Genomic DNA, 19338 nt, shown 5'->3' with positions numbered 1-19338 from the left:
ATTTTTCCTTTTCTGCTTTCTTTTGTACTTATCAAGTACTTTTTATGTTATGTAACTGTTTCACTCTGTTATCTTATAGTTTCACGGTATTTTGCAATTCCTTTGGTGACTGTCTTTGACTTTATAACATGCATCTTTGACTTTACCCAAGGGGTACTGTCACCACTACTCAGATCACTTAGTTCTTCTATTACTGTCCTTCCATCCTTTGTGCTCGTGTTGTCAGATATTTTAATTATATATTTATTTTAAATTTCATAAGATAGTGATATGTTCACTCAAAATTCATTTTGAATTACCAATATACTCTTCTCATTGCTCTTCTTTGTGTCCTGCAATTAAAATAAATCTGGAATCAATTTCTTTTTGCCTGAAAAATTCTCTTTAATATTTATTTTAATGCAATTCTGCCGGTAAAAAATGATCTCTGATTTACTTTGCCTAGAAATGTCTTTATTTTGAAGGATATTTTTACTGTAGATAAACTTCTGGCATTATTTTCTATTAATATTTCATAGGTATCTTTTCATCGTCCTCTGACTCCTATCATTTTTGTTAAGAAATTAGCTGTGAGTCTTGCCATTGGATTTTCAAAGATTTCACTCCTCTCCACGCTGCTTTTAAGATTTTCCCTTGTCTTTCCTTGAGCATAATTACTGTTTTTAGATATTTATCTGCTTAACATGCATAATGCTTCTTAATTCTTTGACTTGATGGCTCTCCTCAGTTTTGGAGTATCTTGACCAAATGAAGAAAGTTCTTTAAATATTGTTTTTCTAGTTCTTTCTCAGCTGCCATTAAGATCTTATTTTAATTGCCTCATACATACCTTATGTTCTTTTTTTTTTTCCCTCTACTTTGCTCTTCTTTTATCAGTCTGAATGTTTTTACTGCAATATTCCAGTTCAGCAATCTTTTTAGCTATATCCAACCACTGTTAAGACCATTTTGAGTTTTTATTATTAATGATTATTTATTTATTTACGAGAGAGAGAGAGAAAGAGAGGGAGTGAGCATGAGCTGGAGGGGAGGGCCAGAGGGAGAGAGAGAGAAGCAGATTCCTTACTGAGTGCAGAGCCTGATGCAGAGCTTGACCCCAGGACCCTGAGATCATGACCTGAGCTGAAGGCAGATGCTTAACTGACTGAGCCACGCAGGCACCCCAATTTTGAGTTTTTAATGCCATTTTTGTCTTTTTCAATAATATTTAAAAAATATCCATGTTTTAAGATAAATGTTTAAAATGTTTTAAAATATCTATTTCATTCATTTTTATAGATTTGAGTTCTTATGAATTCTCCATTTTGCCTTCCATTTTCTTGAACATAGTGGTTGCAATTATTTTGAAGTCTGTATCTGGGAACTTCAATATCTAGATCTTTTTCCATGGTCTGTTTCCCTCCTGCCCCACCCTGCCTCTGTTACTTTGGATGCCAGTGTATTTCTTATCAAATGTTGGACTTGTGTATGAGAAATTGAAGCAGTTCTAGATGAAGTCATGTTTTTCCTAAGGATATTCACTCTGTTCTCTGACCTGATGGATAGCCTTAATCCATTCATGAGAGTAGCTCAGATGATCAAAGATAACTGCTATCAGGAAGAATAGTGGGTGGTATAATTTAATGATAGAAGATTTAATGGTAGGCAAATTTAGAAAAGAAGAAAGGAGATCTGTTTAAAAAAGAGCAATGAGGAATAAGAAGAATTTCTGCCCACCTCTGGGTCCAGGGCCATTGAGTATGGAACAGTGATCTTCATTGATAATCAAGGTTGTCAGAATTAAGAAGTTGAGAGAAGTGGTTGCATTTTGTGGGGTTTTGTTCATGATTAACTGTGAGATCCAGAGGCATAGTAAATCCATAGATTTCAGTAGTTGGGGAAGTATGGATAAGGTGAGAGGTACATTTCCTAAGCAGAGAGTTGGAGCTCAAGAATGGATGACTTGGGAGTTTAAGGCCTGGAGTGACTGACAAACAGGGAAAAGGGCATAAAGAGATTAGTTTTGAGGGACTCAGGTAGATAATCATGATGAAACTGTAAGTAGGAGGAATCTTTCCATAAGCATCCAAAATTGTGTGTTCTCCTGTTAGCTATTTTAGTGACCATGGGAAGGGGAGATGAGTGGTCATGGAAATCAGAAGCTTCCACTTCATTCCTAGAGTGTGTCATAAGAGATAAAAATAAGTAAATTGATTTTAAAGATATTTAGGATGTATAATTAGCAAGACTTGGTGAAAAAATGGATGTAGGATGTGAAAAGTGGGGCATATTAGAATTACTATGAAATTTCAGGCTTATACAACTGAATGAATGGTGACGCCATTCACTTAGCTGGAAACACTGAAAGAGGACCACGTTTGGGTGATAAACAGTGACATCATGAGGATAATTTAGACTTTTTTGAGTTCAAGGTGTATTTGAGTCATTCAATTGGAGATATCACACAGCCAATTAAATATAGGGATATACTGCTTCACAGAGATGTCTGAGCAAGAAATGTAAATTAGTGAGTATCTGCCTATAATGTGGTAATTGAAATCTCTGGTTTGAATAAGTGGCCAAAGGAGAGTCAACTGGGAGAAGCTAGTTAAGACTGTGCACGTGATATTGAAGAGTAGATAGAATGCAGTATGAAAACTGTCCATTTTCTGTAGCTTCAAGGAGATCATTGGTGACAGGGTGGATTAAGACCTTCAGAGAAGAGCATTTAGATTAGATTTAGAGAAGTTTGTTGGTGAAAGAAAGAAAAGATAGATGTTTTAGCTGGAAGGAAACTTTAGCATCCTTTGTTTTTAAACCTAAGGGCTTCAGTATGTTTAAAAGCCAATTGGAGGAATTCAGTTGAGAAAAGCTTAAATACTAGAGGAGAAAAGAGAATATAAAATAAGGCTCCTAAGAAGGTAGGAGGGGAAGAGGGATGTATTACTTTCCTATTGTTGCTGTAACAAATTATAACAAATTTAGTAGCTTCAAACAACACATTTTTATTCTCTTACAACTTAGAAATGTGAAGCCAAGTTGTCAGCAGGGCCTTACTTTTTCTGGGGGCTCCATTTGCTTTCTAGTGTCTGGAGGCCACCTGCAATCTTTGGCTCTTGGTCTCACGTCATTCTGACCCCTGCTTCTGCTTTATTTTGTGTGCTTCCACTGGCACACAGCCTTCCCTGACTCTTACCCTTCTGCTTCCCTCTTATAAGGACCCTTTGAATACCTTGGGATCACCTGGATAACTAGGATAGTCTTCTCTTATCAACTTAATCACATCTGCAAAACTCTTTTCACCATGTAAGATAACATATACACATCTTCCAGGGATTAAACTGTGGACTTTTGGTGGCGGTGAGGGGCATTACTCAGTGTGCCACAGGAGACAAAAGGATAGTCTTTAGAAAATAGAAGGAAACAGTTTCTAATTTAATTAGAAAGATAAAAGGTAGAACATGTGCAAGATATATGTGGTATGTATATCTGGTAGTGGAAATATATTTTATGGCTGATACTTTTCTCTCTCTCTTTTTAAAGATTTTTATTTATTTATTCATGAGAGATACAGAGAGGCAGAGACATAGGCAGAGGGAGAGGCAGGCTCCCTACAGGGAGCATGAGGCGGGACTCGATCCCAGGACCCCAGGATCACGACTCAAGCCAAAGGCAGATGCTCAACCACTGAGCCACCCAGGTGCCCCCACACTATTCCCTCTTTAAAACCCTGCTTGTTTCAGCTGGAGGGCAGAGGCACAGACAGCAGATCTGTACCTGAAGAGATCTGAATCAGAAGAGAATACTACCCTAAAAACTAGAGCACTTCATTTAGCTAATGGTTAGTCACCTGCTGGGAGCCCCTTGGGTACAGGGGTATGAAGATACAAGACACAGTGGTTATTGTCTTTCGTAGTTGGAGGTTTCCAAGGTGTGCTGAATGATCATTGGACCAGAGCAGTTTATTATTTTTATTTTTATTTTTTAAAAAGATTTTATTTATTTATTCATGAGAGACAGAGAGAGGCAGAGACACAGGCAGAGGGAAAAGCAGGCTCCATGCAGGGAGCCTGACGTGGGACTTGATCCTTGGACTCCAGGATCATGCCCTGAGCGGAAGGCAGACGCTCAACCGCTGAGCAACCAGGCATCCCAGACCAGAGTAGTTTAGAAAGGATTCCTGGTTATTAAGTTACACAAGATGACCTCATAGACAATTCTAATATTTGCTGGTTGTATAAGTAATATGTATTTCTTAAATATAAAATATTTTGAAGAAATGGATAATATGTCATAGAATGCATTAAATGTTGATACCAGAGATAATTGCTCAAAAGTAAAGAATACAATAAAGATTCTTAAGGGGCTATTGTCAATATTTGAGCAGTCAGAGCTCATGGCACACTACTTTTATTAACTACTTGACCTTTAACTTAGTAGTCTTTTTTTTTTTTAACTTGAGTAGTCTTACAGCTTTTTATATTTTAATTTTACAGAAATAGTAAATAATATGAAATTATAAAAATAAAAGCATTGAAAATAACCACTTCAAATTCATATCTCTCCTCAGTTTCACTTTCCTCACTTGAGATCGGATTGTTAAAAATTTGGTATGAATTCCTCTGGGTCTTTTTTATCACTTACCTACAGTTAATGTGGATATATATAAAAGTATAGGTGTTTTCTTTGTTTTTACACAAATGGGGTCATACTAAATTATTCTGTAATTTAAAAAATTCAACAGTATGGTTTTGTAATCTTTTTTGTTAATCCATACCTTAGTACTATCATTTGCTACCCAACATTCCATAGTCTGAATGCAATGTATGTTTTTAATATGCAAACATATTTAACATATCAGTTTCTAATTTTTTTCTGGTAAATAGTGATGCAGTGAACATTGCTTCTAGATGCTCTTATATATATTTATGCTACTTAGTTGGTAGAGAACAAGGAATGGAATAGTTCTGTCAAAAAAAGTGGATTCTTAGGATCTTTTTTTTTTTAAGAATTTATTTATTTATTTGAGAGAAAAACAGAGGAGGGATAGAGGGAGAAGGAGTAGCGGACTCCTCACTAAGCAGGGAGCTTAGACATGGGCCTCAATCCAAAGACCCTTGGATCATGACCTGAGCCAAAGGCAGATAGATGCTTAACCAGGTGAGCCACCCAGGTGCCCTTATCTTCTTGGCATTTTTATAGATACTGCTGAGTTGCCTTTCTTAAAGTCTGTTGCCATTTGTCCTACTTTAATCAGTACTTGAGAGTATCACTCTTTTCCTAACACTAGTGACATTATTTGACATTGTCCATCTTATATTTTTGTCCAGTACTGAAAATACCTTATTCTCCACAATCTTTCTTATTACTAGGAATATCTTTTTAAGCTTTTATATTCTAGATGTTTATGTAAGATGTTTATGTGTTTATGAATTGTATGTGCATTTCTGCCCTTTCTTCGTTGGGGGGGGTATTTTTTTTTCTGTGAATTTTTAGGAACTCTTTATATATTCTGTATATTAGTCCTTTCTTAAGTATGTTGCACATACTTAGTCTTAATCTGTGCCTTGCACTTGAGCTTTATGTATAGAGTCTTTTATGCTATAAATATTACAAATATTTATGACTTAAATGTGTTGACTTTGTTTATGACTTGTAGGGCTTACTTAGCAAGACTTTTCTCACCACAAGATTTGTTAAACCATTTTTTTGGTTATTCTAAGATATTTATAAATTAGTTAAGTTTTAGAAATTCTCTTTAGCGTTCTATTTTGGAGTCCAATTTAGGATATCATGTTAGGTAAAGAATCTGTATCCTTGGGACACCTGGGTGGCTCAGCGGTTTAGTGCCTGCTTTTGGGCCAGAACATGACCCTGGAGTCCCAGGATTGAGTCCCACATTGAGCTCCCCACAGGGAGTCTGCTTCCCCCTCTGCCTATGTCTCTGCCTCTTTCTCTCTGTGTCTCTCATGAATAAATAAATAAAATCTTAAAAAAAGAAAAAATAATCTGTATCCTTAGTTTACTCAGATGGGTACAGTCAATGTATTTTGACTATATCATCCTTTCTCCATTGATATTTTAGTACCAACTGTTGCATATACACATGAATGTATTAATACCTTTGTAAAAAAATGAGGGACTATAGTTTGTATTATATTAGGTATATCAGATATGGAAAGACACTCCTCACTGATCTTGTTCTAACTTTCTCGGCTACAACTGCACATTTTCTTTACTCTGAAACAGTTTGAGTAGCACAGAAATGATCTGTTTGTTAAAGGTTACACAGAAGTTATCTGAAACTGTCTTAGAACGGGCTCACCTTTTTGGGATGGTAGCTCTTTGACAGCTTTCTCTATGGTGATTGGCGTCTTTGAATTTTCTGTTTTTTGGATTCACTATATATATAGAGAGAATATATAGAGAATTAGAGAATTTTAATCTAGAGAAGTAATCATTTAATCATGTTTTATTTTTTCTTTTGTATATTGGTACTTTCTGTTTTTTATCTCCTAGATTTTTTTGCCCTATTTTATTTTTTGTCCCCAGAGAACAGGTCTTACTAATTGGTTCTACCATTTTGCTTTTTTCCAAGTTTTAATTCCTACTTTTGCCCTTATTAGTTTATTCCTTCTGCTTTGCTCAGGTTTAATTTAATGATATTTTCTAATTTTTGGATGCTAATGAATTTATTTCCATTTTTATATATTAATAGATATGTTGTTTAAGGCTGTAATTATGAGAACTGTTTTAGCATAAGAGATGTGATTTATAGTGTTTTCATTATATCCATTATTATTATTACATACATTTTCTGCACTTTCAACTTTTGTTTTTTCTTTGGTGGAAGAGTTGCATGAAGAGTCTTAAAATTTTTAATTCCTTCCTAACCCCAGATTTAGTAGTAATTTTCATTTTGTTGTATTGTGATCACAAACTGTTGTTTGTACTCCTTCCAATATTAGAATTTTGGGGGGTTTTAACTGTGACCTAAAATGTGATTTTTATTTAAATCACTTTCTTAAAGATAAGTTATAATCTCTGCTCTAACCTGAGAATTCAGTTAAATCTTTTATTAACTATATTAGCCTACTTATATTTTTTATATTTATAGCAACTTTTTAGTCAGCTTTCTTCAGGGTGCCTGGTTAGCTCAGTTGACAGAACCTGTGATTCTTGGTCTCGGGGTCATGAATTCAAGCCCAATGTTGGGTGTGGAGCATACTTAAAAAAAAATCCTGCTTCTTCCTCATGATTTGAGAGGGTTGTTGGTTAGTAATGTTTCTATGAGATTATTTTCCTTGTATCTCCTAAAATGTATGCTTTACAAATGCATATTATATGATACCTCGATATTTGTAGTCAGCTTTTATTGTGATTCACATTATTCACCATTATAAAGTTCATTGCTTGTTCAGTGCACTTCTGTCCTGAGTTCAGTCTCCTATGATCTGACCACTGCATTCTTTCCTTTCTTCCCTGTCAGCTTCTCCATTCTTTTTCCACCACTCTTTTCCTTCATTTTCTCCTTTCTCACCACCTGTTCTTTTGTTTTAAACTTTCTTACTTAGAGTGATCTCTTTCCCACAGAATAGATTGGAATCTGCTGTATAATTTAAGTACAGAGATTTTTTTTTCCTTTCAGTATGAGATAACATAAAAGTTTGGTAAGAATACTGCTATTTTACTTTATATTATATTTCTTATAGGTTTTGGAAAAATATTCACGATGTGTTCTGCCTTTTTAGTGTTGTGTTCTTTTAATTGGAAAAGTTTGCTCCTGTTGTCATGACTACAATACAAAAATCTTTAATCCTCTTATTTGTTTAAGGATTATTTATTAATCTCCTCTAAGGAGCAATAATAAAATTAATATTTTCCTCTTAATTCTCCCTTTTCTACTAGCTGATTTTAGGATTATAAAATAATTTACTTTAATTCTTTCATGATTTGTAGTTTTAAATAATATCTTTTGATCTGAGGACCTTTCCTCCTTTAACTTTCATCTTTTTTTTGTTTGTTTTATCATTTCTGCATTGTTAAGGCTTATGCTACTTATATTTTATTATAGCAACATAATGACATAGTGAATTAGTCCCATAAGTAGTTTTGGTATTTATTATAGTGCTTCTACTCTGATTTTTCCAGCCATCTCTTGGATGACTACAGTTTATCTTCTAGTAAATTCCTCAAGACAATCCCATGGGAACGAGATTTTATGTGTTTGCATATGTTCAAAACTTTTGAACTTTGGCTGTTGCCTTTATAATTAATGAGTTTGGCTAGATCAAAAACTCTCATTTATATTTCTTTCCTCAAGAATTTCATGGGCATTACTCCATCCAGTGGCGTTACCAAAGACAAGGGAGGGGCGGGGGGGGGGGTCGCTCCTAAGCCTGTGGTTGGATGTTGTTGTGGAGAAGTACTGCAACTGATGGATTCAACCCCTTAATGCTACTAGAGCTTTTTTGTCTTGATGCCCAAGAATCTCTAAATTTAAAGTCCAGGGATGCCTGGGTGGCTCAGTCAGTTAAATGTCTGCCTTCAGCTCAGGCTGTGATATCGGGTCCTGTGATGGAGCCCTGCATTGGGCTCTGAGCTCAGAGGGGAGCCTGCTAGTCCCTCTCCTTCTGCCCCTCCCTCCCACTTAATAAATAAATAAATAAAATCTTTAAAAAATAAATTTGAAGTCCAGTAACTTTCCTGAAGTATCTTACTGTTGACTGTTAAAATTAGTTTCTCTGGGGAAGTGTGCCCTTTCCATAGGTAGTTTATTGCACAAAAATTTCTTTTATTTTGTCTTAACACATGTATTCTTTTCCATTATTTTGATTTTCTTCTGTGGAGATTCCACTTACAGGTGTAGAGATCTCCTTACTTTTGTCTCTTTTTCTAATGCTTCTTAAATTTAAAATGGTTTTTCTTCTCTCTTTGACTGCTTTTCTTGTCTCTCTCATTTGTTTACCTTAACTCTGATTTCAATGATTTTCATACACACAGCAATTAGATCTGGAGCTCTGTCGGCTGATGTTTCATCTCCTCTTCTGTCTTGTTTCTTCCATAATGTTTTTAACTTTCTGGGTGAACATACATGATTTTGCTTCATTAATTCTTTTTTTATTATTGGTTTAATGTATGGTCTTAAATTTTATCTGATCTTTGGCAGAACTTTTCTCCCAAGTAGTTCTCTTCTGTCATTTGTTTCTCCTGTACCTTTACTCCTTTCTTTCCATTGTTAGTACGTTTGTATGAATTCAGTGATGGCTTGGTTTTATTATTTATTTTCAAGGGGGGAGGTTCTTAGATTGTATTTATAAGAGTTTCATGAGGAAGAGAGTCAAAGTCCAAATACTAAATAAGGAAGGCTTTTCATTTTTGTGTTTGAATTTTTTTCAGTCTTTCTGTGATCCTTTTATTTTTTTTTAAGATGTTTATTTATTCATGAGAGACACAGAGAGAGAGAGAGAGACAGAGACATAGGCAGAGAGAGAAACAGGCTCCCTGTGAGGAGCCTGATGCAGGACTTGATCCCAGGACCCCAGGATCATGCCCTGAGCCAAAGGCCGATGCAACCAGTGAGCCACCCAGGTGCCCCAGTATTTCTGTGTTAAAGGAAATGGGAAAGTGTGAAGTTTTCTTAATATAATAATGACTTCTGGGGTATGATGTTTCTTGCAAAGATGGATTTCTGACTTCCTTTGGTTCCTATTAATTTTTTCTCTGCTTTTAAAAAAATTTTTTATATATTTGTTTTTTAAGTGATCTCTACCCTGATGTGGGGTTTGAATTAACGACTCTGAGATCAAGAGTTGCACTCTACCAATGAAGCCAGCCAGGCACCCCTGGTTTTTATTACTTTTTTGGGGAGTTTTGCGCTTATGTTCATGGAGAATGTTAATGAGAAATGAGATTATATTTTGATACCAGTCTGATTCTGAAGTGTTATCTTTTCTCTTTGAAGTTGTCCCATTTGCCACTATTTGTCTAGCATGATTCTTTTTTCATTCAAATTACTTAACCATCTATGGGCCTCTTTAATTTAATAGTTTGTAATTTTCATTAGCTCAGGGATCTTCTCTTCTGCCTTTTCTTATTTCTTTTACTTTCTTTTTTTATTCTTTCTATGACTCATATTTTATGTGTTGATTTTTCTGGATTGTTCTTCCAAGTGTTTTTTTTTTTTTTTCTTTTCATTTTTCTTCATTTCTTTGAACTTTACATTAAAGGAAGCCTCATTCATCTTTATCTTCCATATTGCTTATTAGCTTTTATTTTTATTATAATAACATATTATTACATTTCCATACTATTTATAATATCCAAGAATGGTCTGTGGTTCTTTATTTGCTCCTGTTACATGGTATTCTATTTTGTCAATGCTATAGCACCTTGAATCTTCACCTGATCTGAGGAGTCTGATTAGACATTATAAGATCCTAATTTTCTTTTGAATTATCTCTGATATTTTAGGAGGGGGATATATTTTTTGTTCATATTTATGTCCTTTTTCCTGTTTTCTTCTAATGTTTAGTAATCCTTGGTTTGCTAAAAGATTTATTAATGTGGAACTACTTTTTAGGATTTGTCCCCCCCCCCCTTTTTTTTGGCTTTTTTGGGGAAGTTTTGGGTTGCCTCAGCTTTGCATTTCTTTACTCTTAAAGAATGGTATTTATAATGAGCTTCTATTTTTTTAAATTTACTTTCTTTTAATCTACTGTCAGCAGCATTTCTCTTTTACATAAATTCCTACTATAATTGCATGTGTTCTTATCAGCCTAATCCCAATGACTTTCTAGCTTCTAGAAATTCTTTTAGTGTATGGTCAGAGAGAGAGGATTTCTTCTTTCTTACCAAGGAAATTACTTCTTTTTTTTTTTCCTGCTCCACTCCCTTCTTTTTGTTTTCAATTTAAGTTTTTCAGAGCTTGAAGAAAAGTAGGTGCTTCTTTTCTGTCTGTTCTCTTGATCTTATCTTTCATAGACTATTTTTCCTAAGAAAACCTTAAACTATATGAAATATGAAGAGTGTAGACAAGGTGTTTGTCTTTTAATAGTCTATGCTTTTGTTAATTATAACTTATGTTATAAGCTCACATTTAGGAAACAAAAAAATTGACTTTTGTGTGTATTTGGCCTCTTGATCCTGTTGTTTCTACCTCCTTGTTATCTTTGGAATCTTGACTTTCTAATTTGGTAACTTCCATTTCTCTTGGACTCATTTAGGTCCCTTTCCCTGTTTTTATTCGTTTTAGTTACCATTCTCAGAAACAACCCACTTCATCTTCCACACTGAGATAAAATTCATATCTTATCAAATATTGCTACCTTCAAGGATGAGAGTCAAACTGCTCAGTGTGACATAGAATCACCATTTTTGCCTGGCTCTCCCCTCCCTATTTTTCCAGATTCATCTTTGTATATGTTTTCTTTATCTGGATATACCTTCATTCTTTTTTTTTTTTTTTAAAGATTTATTTATTTATTTGAGAGAGAGAGAGAACACACTATGGGGGCGGGGAGAGTAGAGGGAGAGAATCTTAAGGAGGCTCCCTGTTGAGCTCAGAGCCCAACATGGGGCTTGATCTCATGGCCCTGAGCTTATGACCTGAACTGAAATCAAGAGTCACCCACTTAACCGACTGGGCCACCCAGGTGCACCAGAATTATCTTCATTCTTGAATATTTTTTTCACTTAGGAAACGTGTTTCCTCTCTCATGGTGAAGTTAGCTCTTTTTTTTTTTTTCTTGATTTGGCACTTTATACTGGTTTATAGAACTTAACACTTTGTCATAATTAATTTTTAAGTGTCCATCTGCCCTACTGTAGATAGTAGTTCCTTGGTAGGCAGGCATAATGCTCCTAGAAAATTAATTCAGGTGTAGAATACACAGGTACTTTTTAAATACTTGAATGAACTGTGGATTGCTAATATTTATCATCACAAGGCCTTATAAGTCATTCAGTAATTTTTTGAAGAAAGAAATTTTCTATTAGACTTTGAATTGGTAAAAAAAAAAAAATATATATATATATATAGCCATATATAATATATATATATATATATATATATATATTATAGCCTATATATAAAGAATTAACTGCCAGAGTGGAGAAGGAAATAGGGTAGAGGTAGGTCAGACCAGGCTTATCAAGGGAGAAGCCTAATGCCATGTCACATACATAGGAGAGCAAAGTGCCTTAGTAGAATAAGATGAGCTGGTTAGAACTAGACGTACTGAGTTTATGTCTAAAGATCTAGACTGTTAATTGCCATAATAAAATATTTTAAGGTTTTTCTGAAATCAGTGTTCTTAGGACAACAGTTAAATTTAGTGTTTACATTGCTAACCATTGGTAGAAATATGTCAAATAGTAAAAGAATATCCAAATGCTTCTGTGAAGAAGACTGTATGCTTTTGTTCAGAATAAATCATAAGGCAAGCAATTGTTAAGATGAGAAAGGAGGCTTGTCTGCTATGTAACCAGAGCGACTAGTCTTTCCACAATGATTATGAATGAACATAATGCCTACGGTGTACAGGAAGCAACTGCTAGGTATTCTGGGAGCAGTGGAGGAAATAAGAGAGTGGGTCCCATCCTTAAGGACTGTATTTTCATTAGGCAGGAAACCAGGACCTAGGAAGGTTTATTAAAACAATGTATTAGTACGTACAGAGCAGGACATGAGCAATACAAAAGTTTAAAAATGTGCAAATAAAGAATGGTATAATATAGATGAGGAATGACTTGGAGGGGTAAATATTGATAGGAGTTTTTAAAATTTTTTTTTTATTTATTCATGAGAGAGAGAGAGAGAGGCAGAGACACAGGGAGATGGAGAAGCAGGCTCCATGCAGGAAGCCCAACATGGGACTCGGTCCCGGGTCTCCAGGATCACGTCCTGGGCTGAAGGAGGCGCTAAACCACTGAGCAACCCGGGCTGTCCTTGATATGAGTTTTTAAGGGAGTTGATGAACCTGGATGGGTAATGAGCTGCCCCAGAATGGGTACCGTGTATACAGTGCCTCAGTATACAGGGGGAAGAGAGAGGGGCAGAATGAGTATAAGGCAGATTGGTCGATTGGTTGCCAAAGAAGAATTTATAGAACTTATTAATCAGGAACCATTCATCCACCTTATAGCACTTGTTTTTTTGGTATAAAGCCACTGAGTAAGACAGCATGATGCTTAAAAGAAATTAGACCTATCTTTACCTTTAAGGAGCCTACATTCTAAATGATAGAAAGTACACATATATAGGAAACAATAGCTTGACTAAATTAGTATATGACAAAGGGTAGAGAGGCAGCATGAAAAAGATGGATATGTTTAGAATCTGTGAAACAGGATTAAACAATACTTGCTTGGAGCACCTGGGTGGCTCAGTGGTTGGGTGTCTGCCTTTTTTTTTGGCTCAGGCCATGATCCCCAGGTCCTTGGATCGGGAGCCTACTTTTCCCTCTGCCTTTGTCTCTGCCTCCCTCTCTGTGTCTTTCATGAAAAATAAAATCTATTTAACAAAAATAATACTTGCTTTACAGGGTTATCAGAATAAAATGAAGTAATATATAGAAAGTGCATAACCTTAACAGGCAACTTATGTATGTGTATTGTCTCTCCCTTCCTTTTTTTTTTTTTTTTAAGATTTTATTTATTTATTCATGAGAGACACAGAGAGGCAGAGACATTGGCAGAGGGAGAATCAGGCCCCCCACAGGGAGCCCGACATGAGACTTGATCCCAGGACCCCAGGATCACGCCCTGAGCCAAAGATAGACATTCAGCCGCTGAGCCACCCAGGCATCCCTTGACTCTCCCTTCTTCCTTCTCCACCTGTCAATTCTAAGGTAAACTTGTGCCCCCCCCCACAAAAAAAAAGAAAAAAAAAGAGGTATTTGAAGGAAGCATAATCAGTGACACTTTCAGAAGGGGTGTGCTTTGTCTTGGGCCTTGAAAGTTAGGTAGAATTTAGCTAGTGAACGTTAGCAACAAAGATGTAGACATATGGAATGTGCTTCTGGTAACTATAAGAAGCTTTTGTTAATGTTGAGTGGAAGAAGAGGTTTGAAAGGCAGGCTTGGAACCTAGAGGTTGGCTGGTACCCATGTAGCATTCTCTTCTGCTTGGATCCTATTTTGTACACTACTTTGACTAATTGTTTACATGTCTTCATGGGTCAGTTCCTTTGGTGAATAGGAATCAGGAGCTATCAGCTTTGAATTCCCCACAGCAAAAAGCATAGGGCTTTACACGTAGTAGGGTGCTCAATACATATTTATTGAATCAGAAGAACTAACAAATGCTTGGGTACATCAGAAGTAAGTGCTGTATGATGACATTTTATGCTAATATTATATCAAATTATATAGTACAATGTGAGAGAGAATATTGTAGAGTAAATAGTGGGGTGTCGTAGAAAGGGTTGGATCTGATTTTCACCATGGCTCACTGACTTATGCACATTGGGAACCTGGGCAGATTCTTTTGCAGAATGTACTTCTATCTGAGACCATTTTTTAGCTGTCTGTTCTTCTGGCCTTTGTTCCTCATCTACAGAATAGCTAATACCTCCCTCATAGTGTTGTGGTAAAAACTCAGTGAAAACTAGCTCAGTGCCTGGCTCATATTGAGTGCTCACATAAATATTATTAATAGTCATTATAATGGTTATTTTTTGTTATTCTTAATTCACACCAAAACCTCGATGTGCATGTTTTTAGTGGCAAAATGCACTTTCAATCAAAATACCGAGCAAGAACCAAAATAATGTACAATGCTATCCTATATATTTCATTGTTGATCCTGCTGTATGAAACTCAAAACCTTATTTTATCAAATTTAGGTTTTGGAAAGAATGACCTGTGACACAGCCTAAGGAGAATGCATCCTAGGCCCCATTCTCTCCAGTAGCAGGGCTTTTCAGGCCCTGCCTTGGTCCCTTACAAGCCCTATACAAACTTGAGTTCCCTGACCCTCATAACAGTTTGAAAATTGTTGGCCATGGCTTTTTATCCTCATTTTGCAGAAGCTGAAGAAATTAAGGATCAAGTGACAAGGTTAGTGAGTGTGAAAGTCATTTATAATAATGGTAAAAAAAAAAAACATAGGCTAAAGTTAAATTTTGAATCAGTGTCTACAGTAAGTGGGAGGTAAGATAAAGCACAGTCAATATGAACACTTGGAAAGATCACTGAAAAATGAGACTGCCTGTCGTAAGTGTGAATGTCATCTCATTAGTCTTTCAGCCTATTGACTAGGAAAAGTGTATGCAAGTCTCATTTTTCAAAGACAATGACCTTTTGGCAACATAGAGTCACAAAATACCACATTTTGCTCTTCATGGTTTTCACTGAAAATTTATAAACTTCAACTTTCAGGTATTCCAAAGAGATGACCTATCACACTAGTTGTCTGTCAAGCGTTTTTTAAAGCCCTTATAGGGCAGGTGTATTGCACTGTAATAAATATAGAGGCTGAACATCATTTTGACTTTAAGGATTCATTTTCATGTGTAAAAAGTCTATAGTGTAAAGTAAAACAGTGTTTGACTTTGCGCTCGTCTAGACCTCAAAATGTGGAATCAGCTTTGGGAACCTCGTTTTATCTCCCCATCAGGCATCAAGCTCTGCATATTCTTTTCTCCTAGTCACTTTTCAAAGAAAATGTTTCCTCCTTGAAGTGGTGATCTCACCTGTGATGTATAGTTTCATCTATCTTGGTGCATCCCTGGTAGTTGAAGTTTAATCACTATTAGACTCACATAACCTACTACTAAGTGTGATTTTTTTAAAATTTAAAAATGAATTCTCTCTGTCCTACTTTAGATAGTGACCATATCTTTATTCAATAGTATGTTCCTACCACTGAACACATAGTGGGTACTTTGCCTCATTATTTAATTAAATGAATTGCTTTGATTATGGTGCAACCTGTTGTTTGAGACCAGAGATCACACTTCTTTGTAATATTCAAAAACTAAATTGAGAAAAGAAGAAAGAAAAAGCCAAATATTGTAGATAATAATCTAGAAATGACGTAGTTACTGTGGGCTTTGTTATTGTTAGTCAGCCAAAAGAGTGATTTAAGGTTAAACTAGAATCTTCCACTTTACAAATGGTAACTCCCATCCCAGTACCAGTGGATTTTTACTGATATTTTTATTTTAAAAGGCCACAGTAAACCTATTTGGATAAGTATGAAATGAAAGCCCTCACACTAGATCAATCTGTGACTTTTTATATTAAGTGAATTCTACCCTCCCCCCAGCTACCATTGTGAGGGATTAATGTAGGTTTTGAAATTCAATGTAGGGAACCCTAGAATTTGTAGTGTCTCTTTTCCTTTTGAGAAATAGGAGATCATCATGCATATAAAACACACCCAAAAGCGTTAAGTATAAAGCAGTAAAGGGAGCCCTGCTTAGTAGCAATCTAGGTAATAAAATGGAAAGTTTGTGTCTCAGTTGCCTAGAATCTTCCATTTTGCCTTGTTACTACAACAACCACCTTGTATGCTAGAAATTAAAGGAGTTTCCCTCATACTGATCGCAGTGGGTCATTCCATGTGTCGTGGTTGAAGAGCACGGGGTAGATCCTTGTGAAGTCATCGGTCCAGCAGGGATCTTACCATAATAACTCAGATTAGTTTTAATATTGCTATAGTTTTTATCATGTTGAATGTTTCTTTTACTCTTTATTTAGACTTCATTGGAAATTTTCTTGTTAGCCACCCTCCTCCAACTCTGCCCCCAAAGTATTAGAATACAGTTTTCACTTATTGTAAGAAAAAAGGCAAAGTGGTTGTTAACATTTTGAATTTGCTTTGAGCAATGATTATTGTTCAAATGCTTTTGATTGAGTGAAAGATGCTAAGTTACAGAGATCTGTGCTTTTTATAAACATTTGAAATTCATATATTGTTGTTTAATGCACCCTTTATAGTTAGCATTATTATTTTTAGGTCAATTGTTAAGGTAATATTTAACAGGAATACTTAAGTGTATAACCTTAAGGATAGCTGAAAGGTCTATAATACAAAAATTTTAGCTGTTTAAGAAATGAAATACATAAAAAAATGCATCAATGAATATTAAAAACCTTTATTGTAATACATAAATTAATACTTTGATACCAATTCTAACCTCAGGATTATTTTTTGCACCTTATATAATATTTTCCAATCGACCCATTTATCAAATTTATGAGTTACATAAGTAAATTTAGCTCATCTGCATATTTGTATACTTTAAATAGACCCATGTAAACAGTTTCTTATCTGCCATATGTTGAAATGTTTTAGTAAACTAAAGACATAGCTGCTTAGTCAACAAAGATGGCATTAAATTGCACTGTTTTGGAAAAAAAAGTTAAGTGAACTAGATGCCTGTTAATCTGGTTCTTTAAATATCATAAACAAAAGTATCAGAATGTGTTTCCAAGGACAAAGGCGGGGTTTTCCTGGCTTTGATTGGTTGCTGCCTTGTCCTGTCCCACAGCCATCCTTAATTGGCTTTGGGTAGATTGGAATCACATAAGCAGAGTGACATTTATTACTTTCCTAGTTTTCTGTGCACCGAGCCCTGAGATTCCCAAGGAGTAACTGTAAGAGATTTCTTTCATTTCGTCCATGATCTATGAGAGGGGATCCTTCTACGAAGAGCAGGCATGAGTTTGAGTGCGAGAAGAGTGACTCTGCCCACAATAACGCCAATAGTCCTACAGAAAAGGGTATGTGACTCCTTCTGCCTTCTTCTTTCCTTTTTCTTGCCGTTTTTCTTTCTTCCTGTGACTGTGTGTTTATAAATATGTTGGAAACTCTAGTTACATATCCTGAGAGAGACTGTCATTCATTGAGGCTAGAGGTAATTAAAGGGTATATTAGTGGAATTAGACAAAGAGGGAAAATGCTGTGCTAGAGTATCTCTGTGGCAAAAAAGCTCCATGTAAAAGCAGTTTAGTCTCGATTTCAGGGCATTGTGATTTAGAGAGTATATTGAAGCTTTGCTTTTTTTTTTTTTCCTTCTGTAACTTCAGGCCTCTTTGCCTTTAGTTCAATAGGAAATCTGCTAGCTATTATGTTTTATATTTGTTTACTGAGAAGCAGTTTCTTTGTTTCAGTATAATTCATAATACATCCATCTTCATTGTTGAATGGACTATATAATTGTTTTTCTGTTTAAACATATGGCACCAGTTTATTAGCCTCTGGTTTCTACCAATTTCTATTGAGTTGCTGCCTATTTGCTTAAGAGAAACTTTCCATTATATTCCCTTGTGAAAGAGCTTTCTGTTAATTATTAATGCAATCAATCCTGTGTATGAAAATATTGTATCTGTTAGTTTTCTGTAAAGTTTATTTCCATGTTTTACTGGCAACGTCATATTTTTTTTAACGTCATATTTTATAAGATAATCGTATATATGCCATGCAATGTAGCATTTAAGTAAAACTGAATATACTAAACTTTTCTTGGAAATACACCAAATAAGAACAATGTATTGACTTCCTTAAAGAATCAAATCTCTGGTATAGAAAAAGAAGGCACTAAAACACATCTTTGTCAATCTGCTTTCTGAATGGTTTTGGTAACACTAGAAACTGGAATGTTTATTTCCGTACCTGACTTTTAATAGTTAACTGTTAGTTAACTATTAGTGTATTCCATAAGTCAAAGGTCATGGTTTAATTTGTTTGAAAATGACAAATGCAACAATTAGGGTGTTTTTTTTTTTTAAGAAGTATCTCTTTTTAATTGTTTTTAATTTTTATGTTTTCAGTTTATTTTCTTATTCAGGCAACCACTCATTCACTAGGGACACTTTTACTTGGCATTGGATTCATATATGGTAATTTTGCCAACATTTGTTCTTTATCTTTCTTGATGCCTTTCTCTCATCTGAAGCAAATTTAATTAAAAATATTTTGCTTTGAGCTTGAATCCTTATTTTGATTTAGACTTAGCATTAATAATGACTGTATAGATTACTTGACTCACTGGAATGTGAAAAGGTATACTAATATATATCAAATGTGTGTTCTTAGGTCTGAGTTCTTTATCCAATCAATAATTGCAGTTTAGGATAACCGAGAAGCTTTCATCATGTCCTTTTGGATGACATGTCGGTGTGGTAGGAAGCATACCACCTGGACTTTCTGTTTACTAGCGGTGTGACCTTGGGCAAGTCACTTAAACTTGCGGTCTTTACTTTCTCACCTGTAACGTAAGAACTGAGAGATGTTCATTAAATGCTTTCTATGGCCATATTTGGTGTCTGTAATTCTGTGATTCAAATAATATATTTTGTGTTTTCATAGTTAAAATCTTTAAACCATTTCTTATTTTCTTAGAGTGTAAAA

At 35.2% G+C, this 19338-nt stretch overlaps 1 protein-coding gene across 2 annotated transcripts in view; it reads left to right on the top strand.

The window, feature by feature from the left end:
- Positions 1-19338, top strand: part of GRB14 (growth factor receptor bound protein 14) — a 114737-nt gene that overhangs the window by 34897 nt on the left and 60502 nt on the right. The window contains exon 1 of one of the 2 annotated variants that reach the window (XM_041722220.1): positions 17519-17708. The exons of the other annotated variant lie outside the window; for it this stretch is intronic. Coding sequence (XP_041578154.1) covers positions 17646-17708 — 63 coding nt within the window. The 5' untranslated portion in view covers positions 17519-17645. Of the gene's footprint in view, positions 1-17518; positions 17709-19338 lie in introns of those variants that run through there. 2 annotated transcript variants of the gene reach the window in all.

The sequence above is a fragment of the Vulpes lagopus genome, chromosome 11, assembly GCF_018345385.1.
Source record: "Vulpes lagopus strain Blue_001 chromosome 11, ASM1834538v1, whole genome shotgun sequence".
Classification (NCBI taxonomy): domain Eukaryota; kingdom Metazoa; phylum Chordata; class Mammalia; order Carnivora; family Canidae; genus Vulpes; species Vulpes lagopus.
This window is presented reverse-complemented; position numbering and strand designations above follow the sequence as displayed.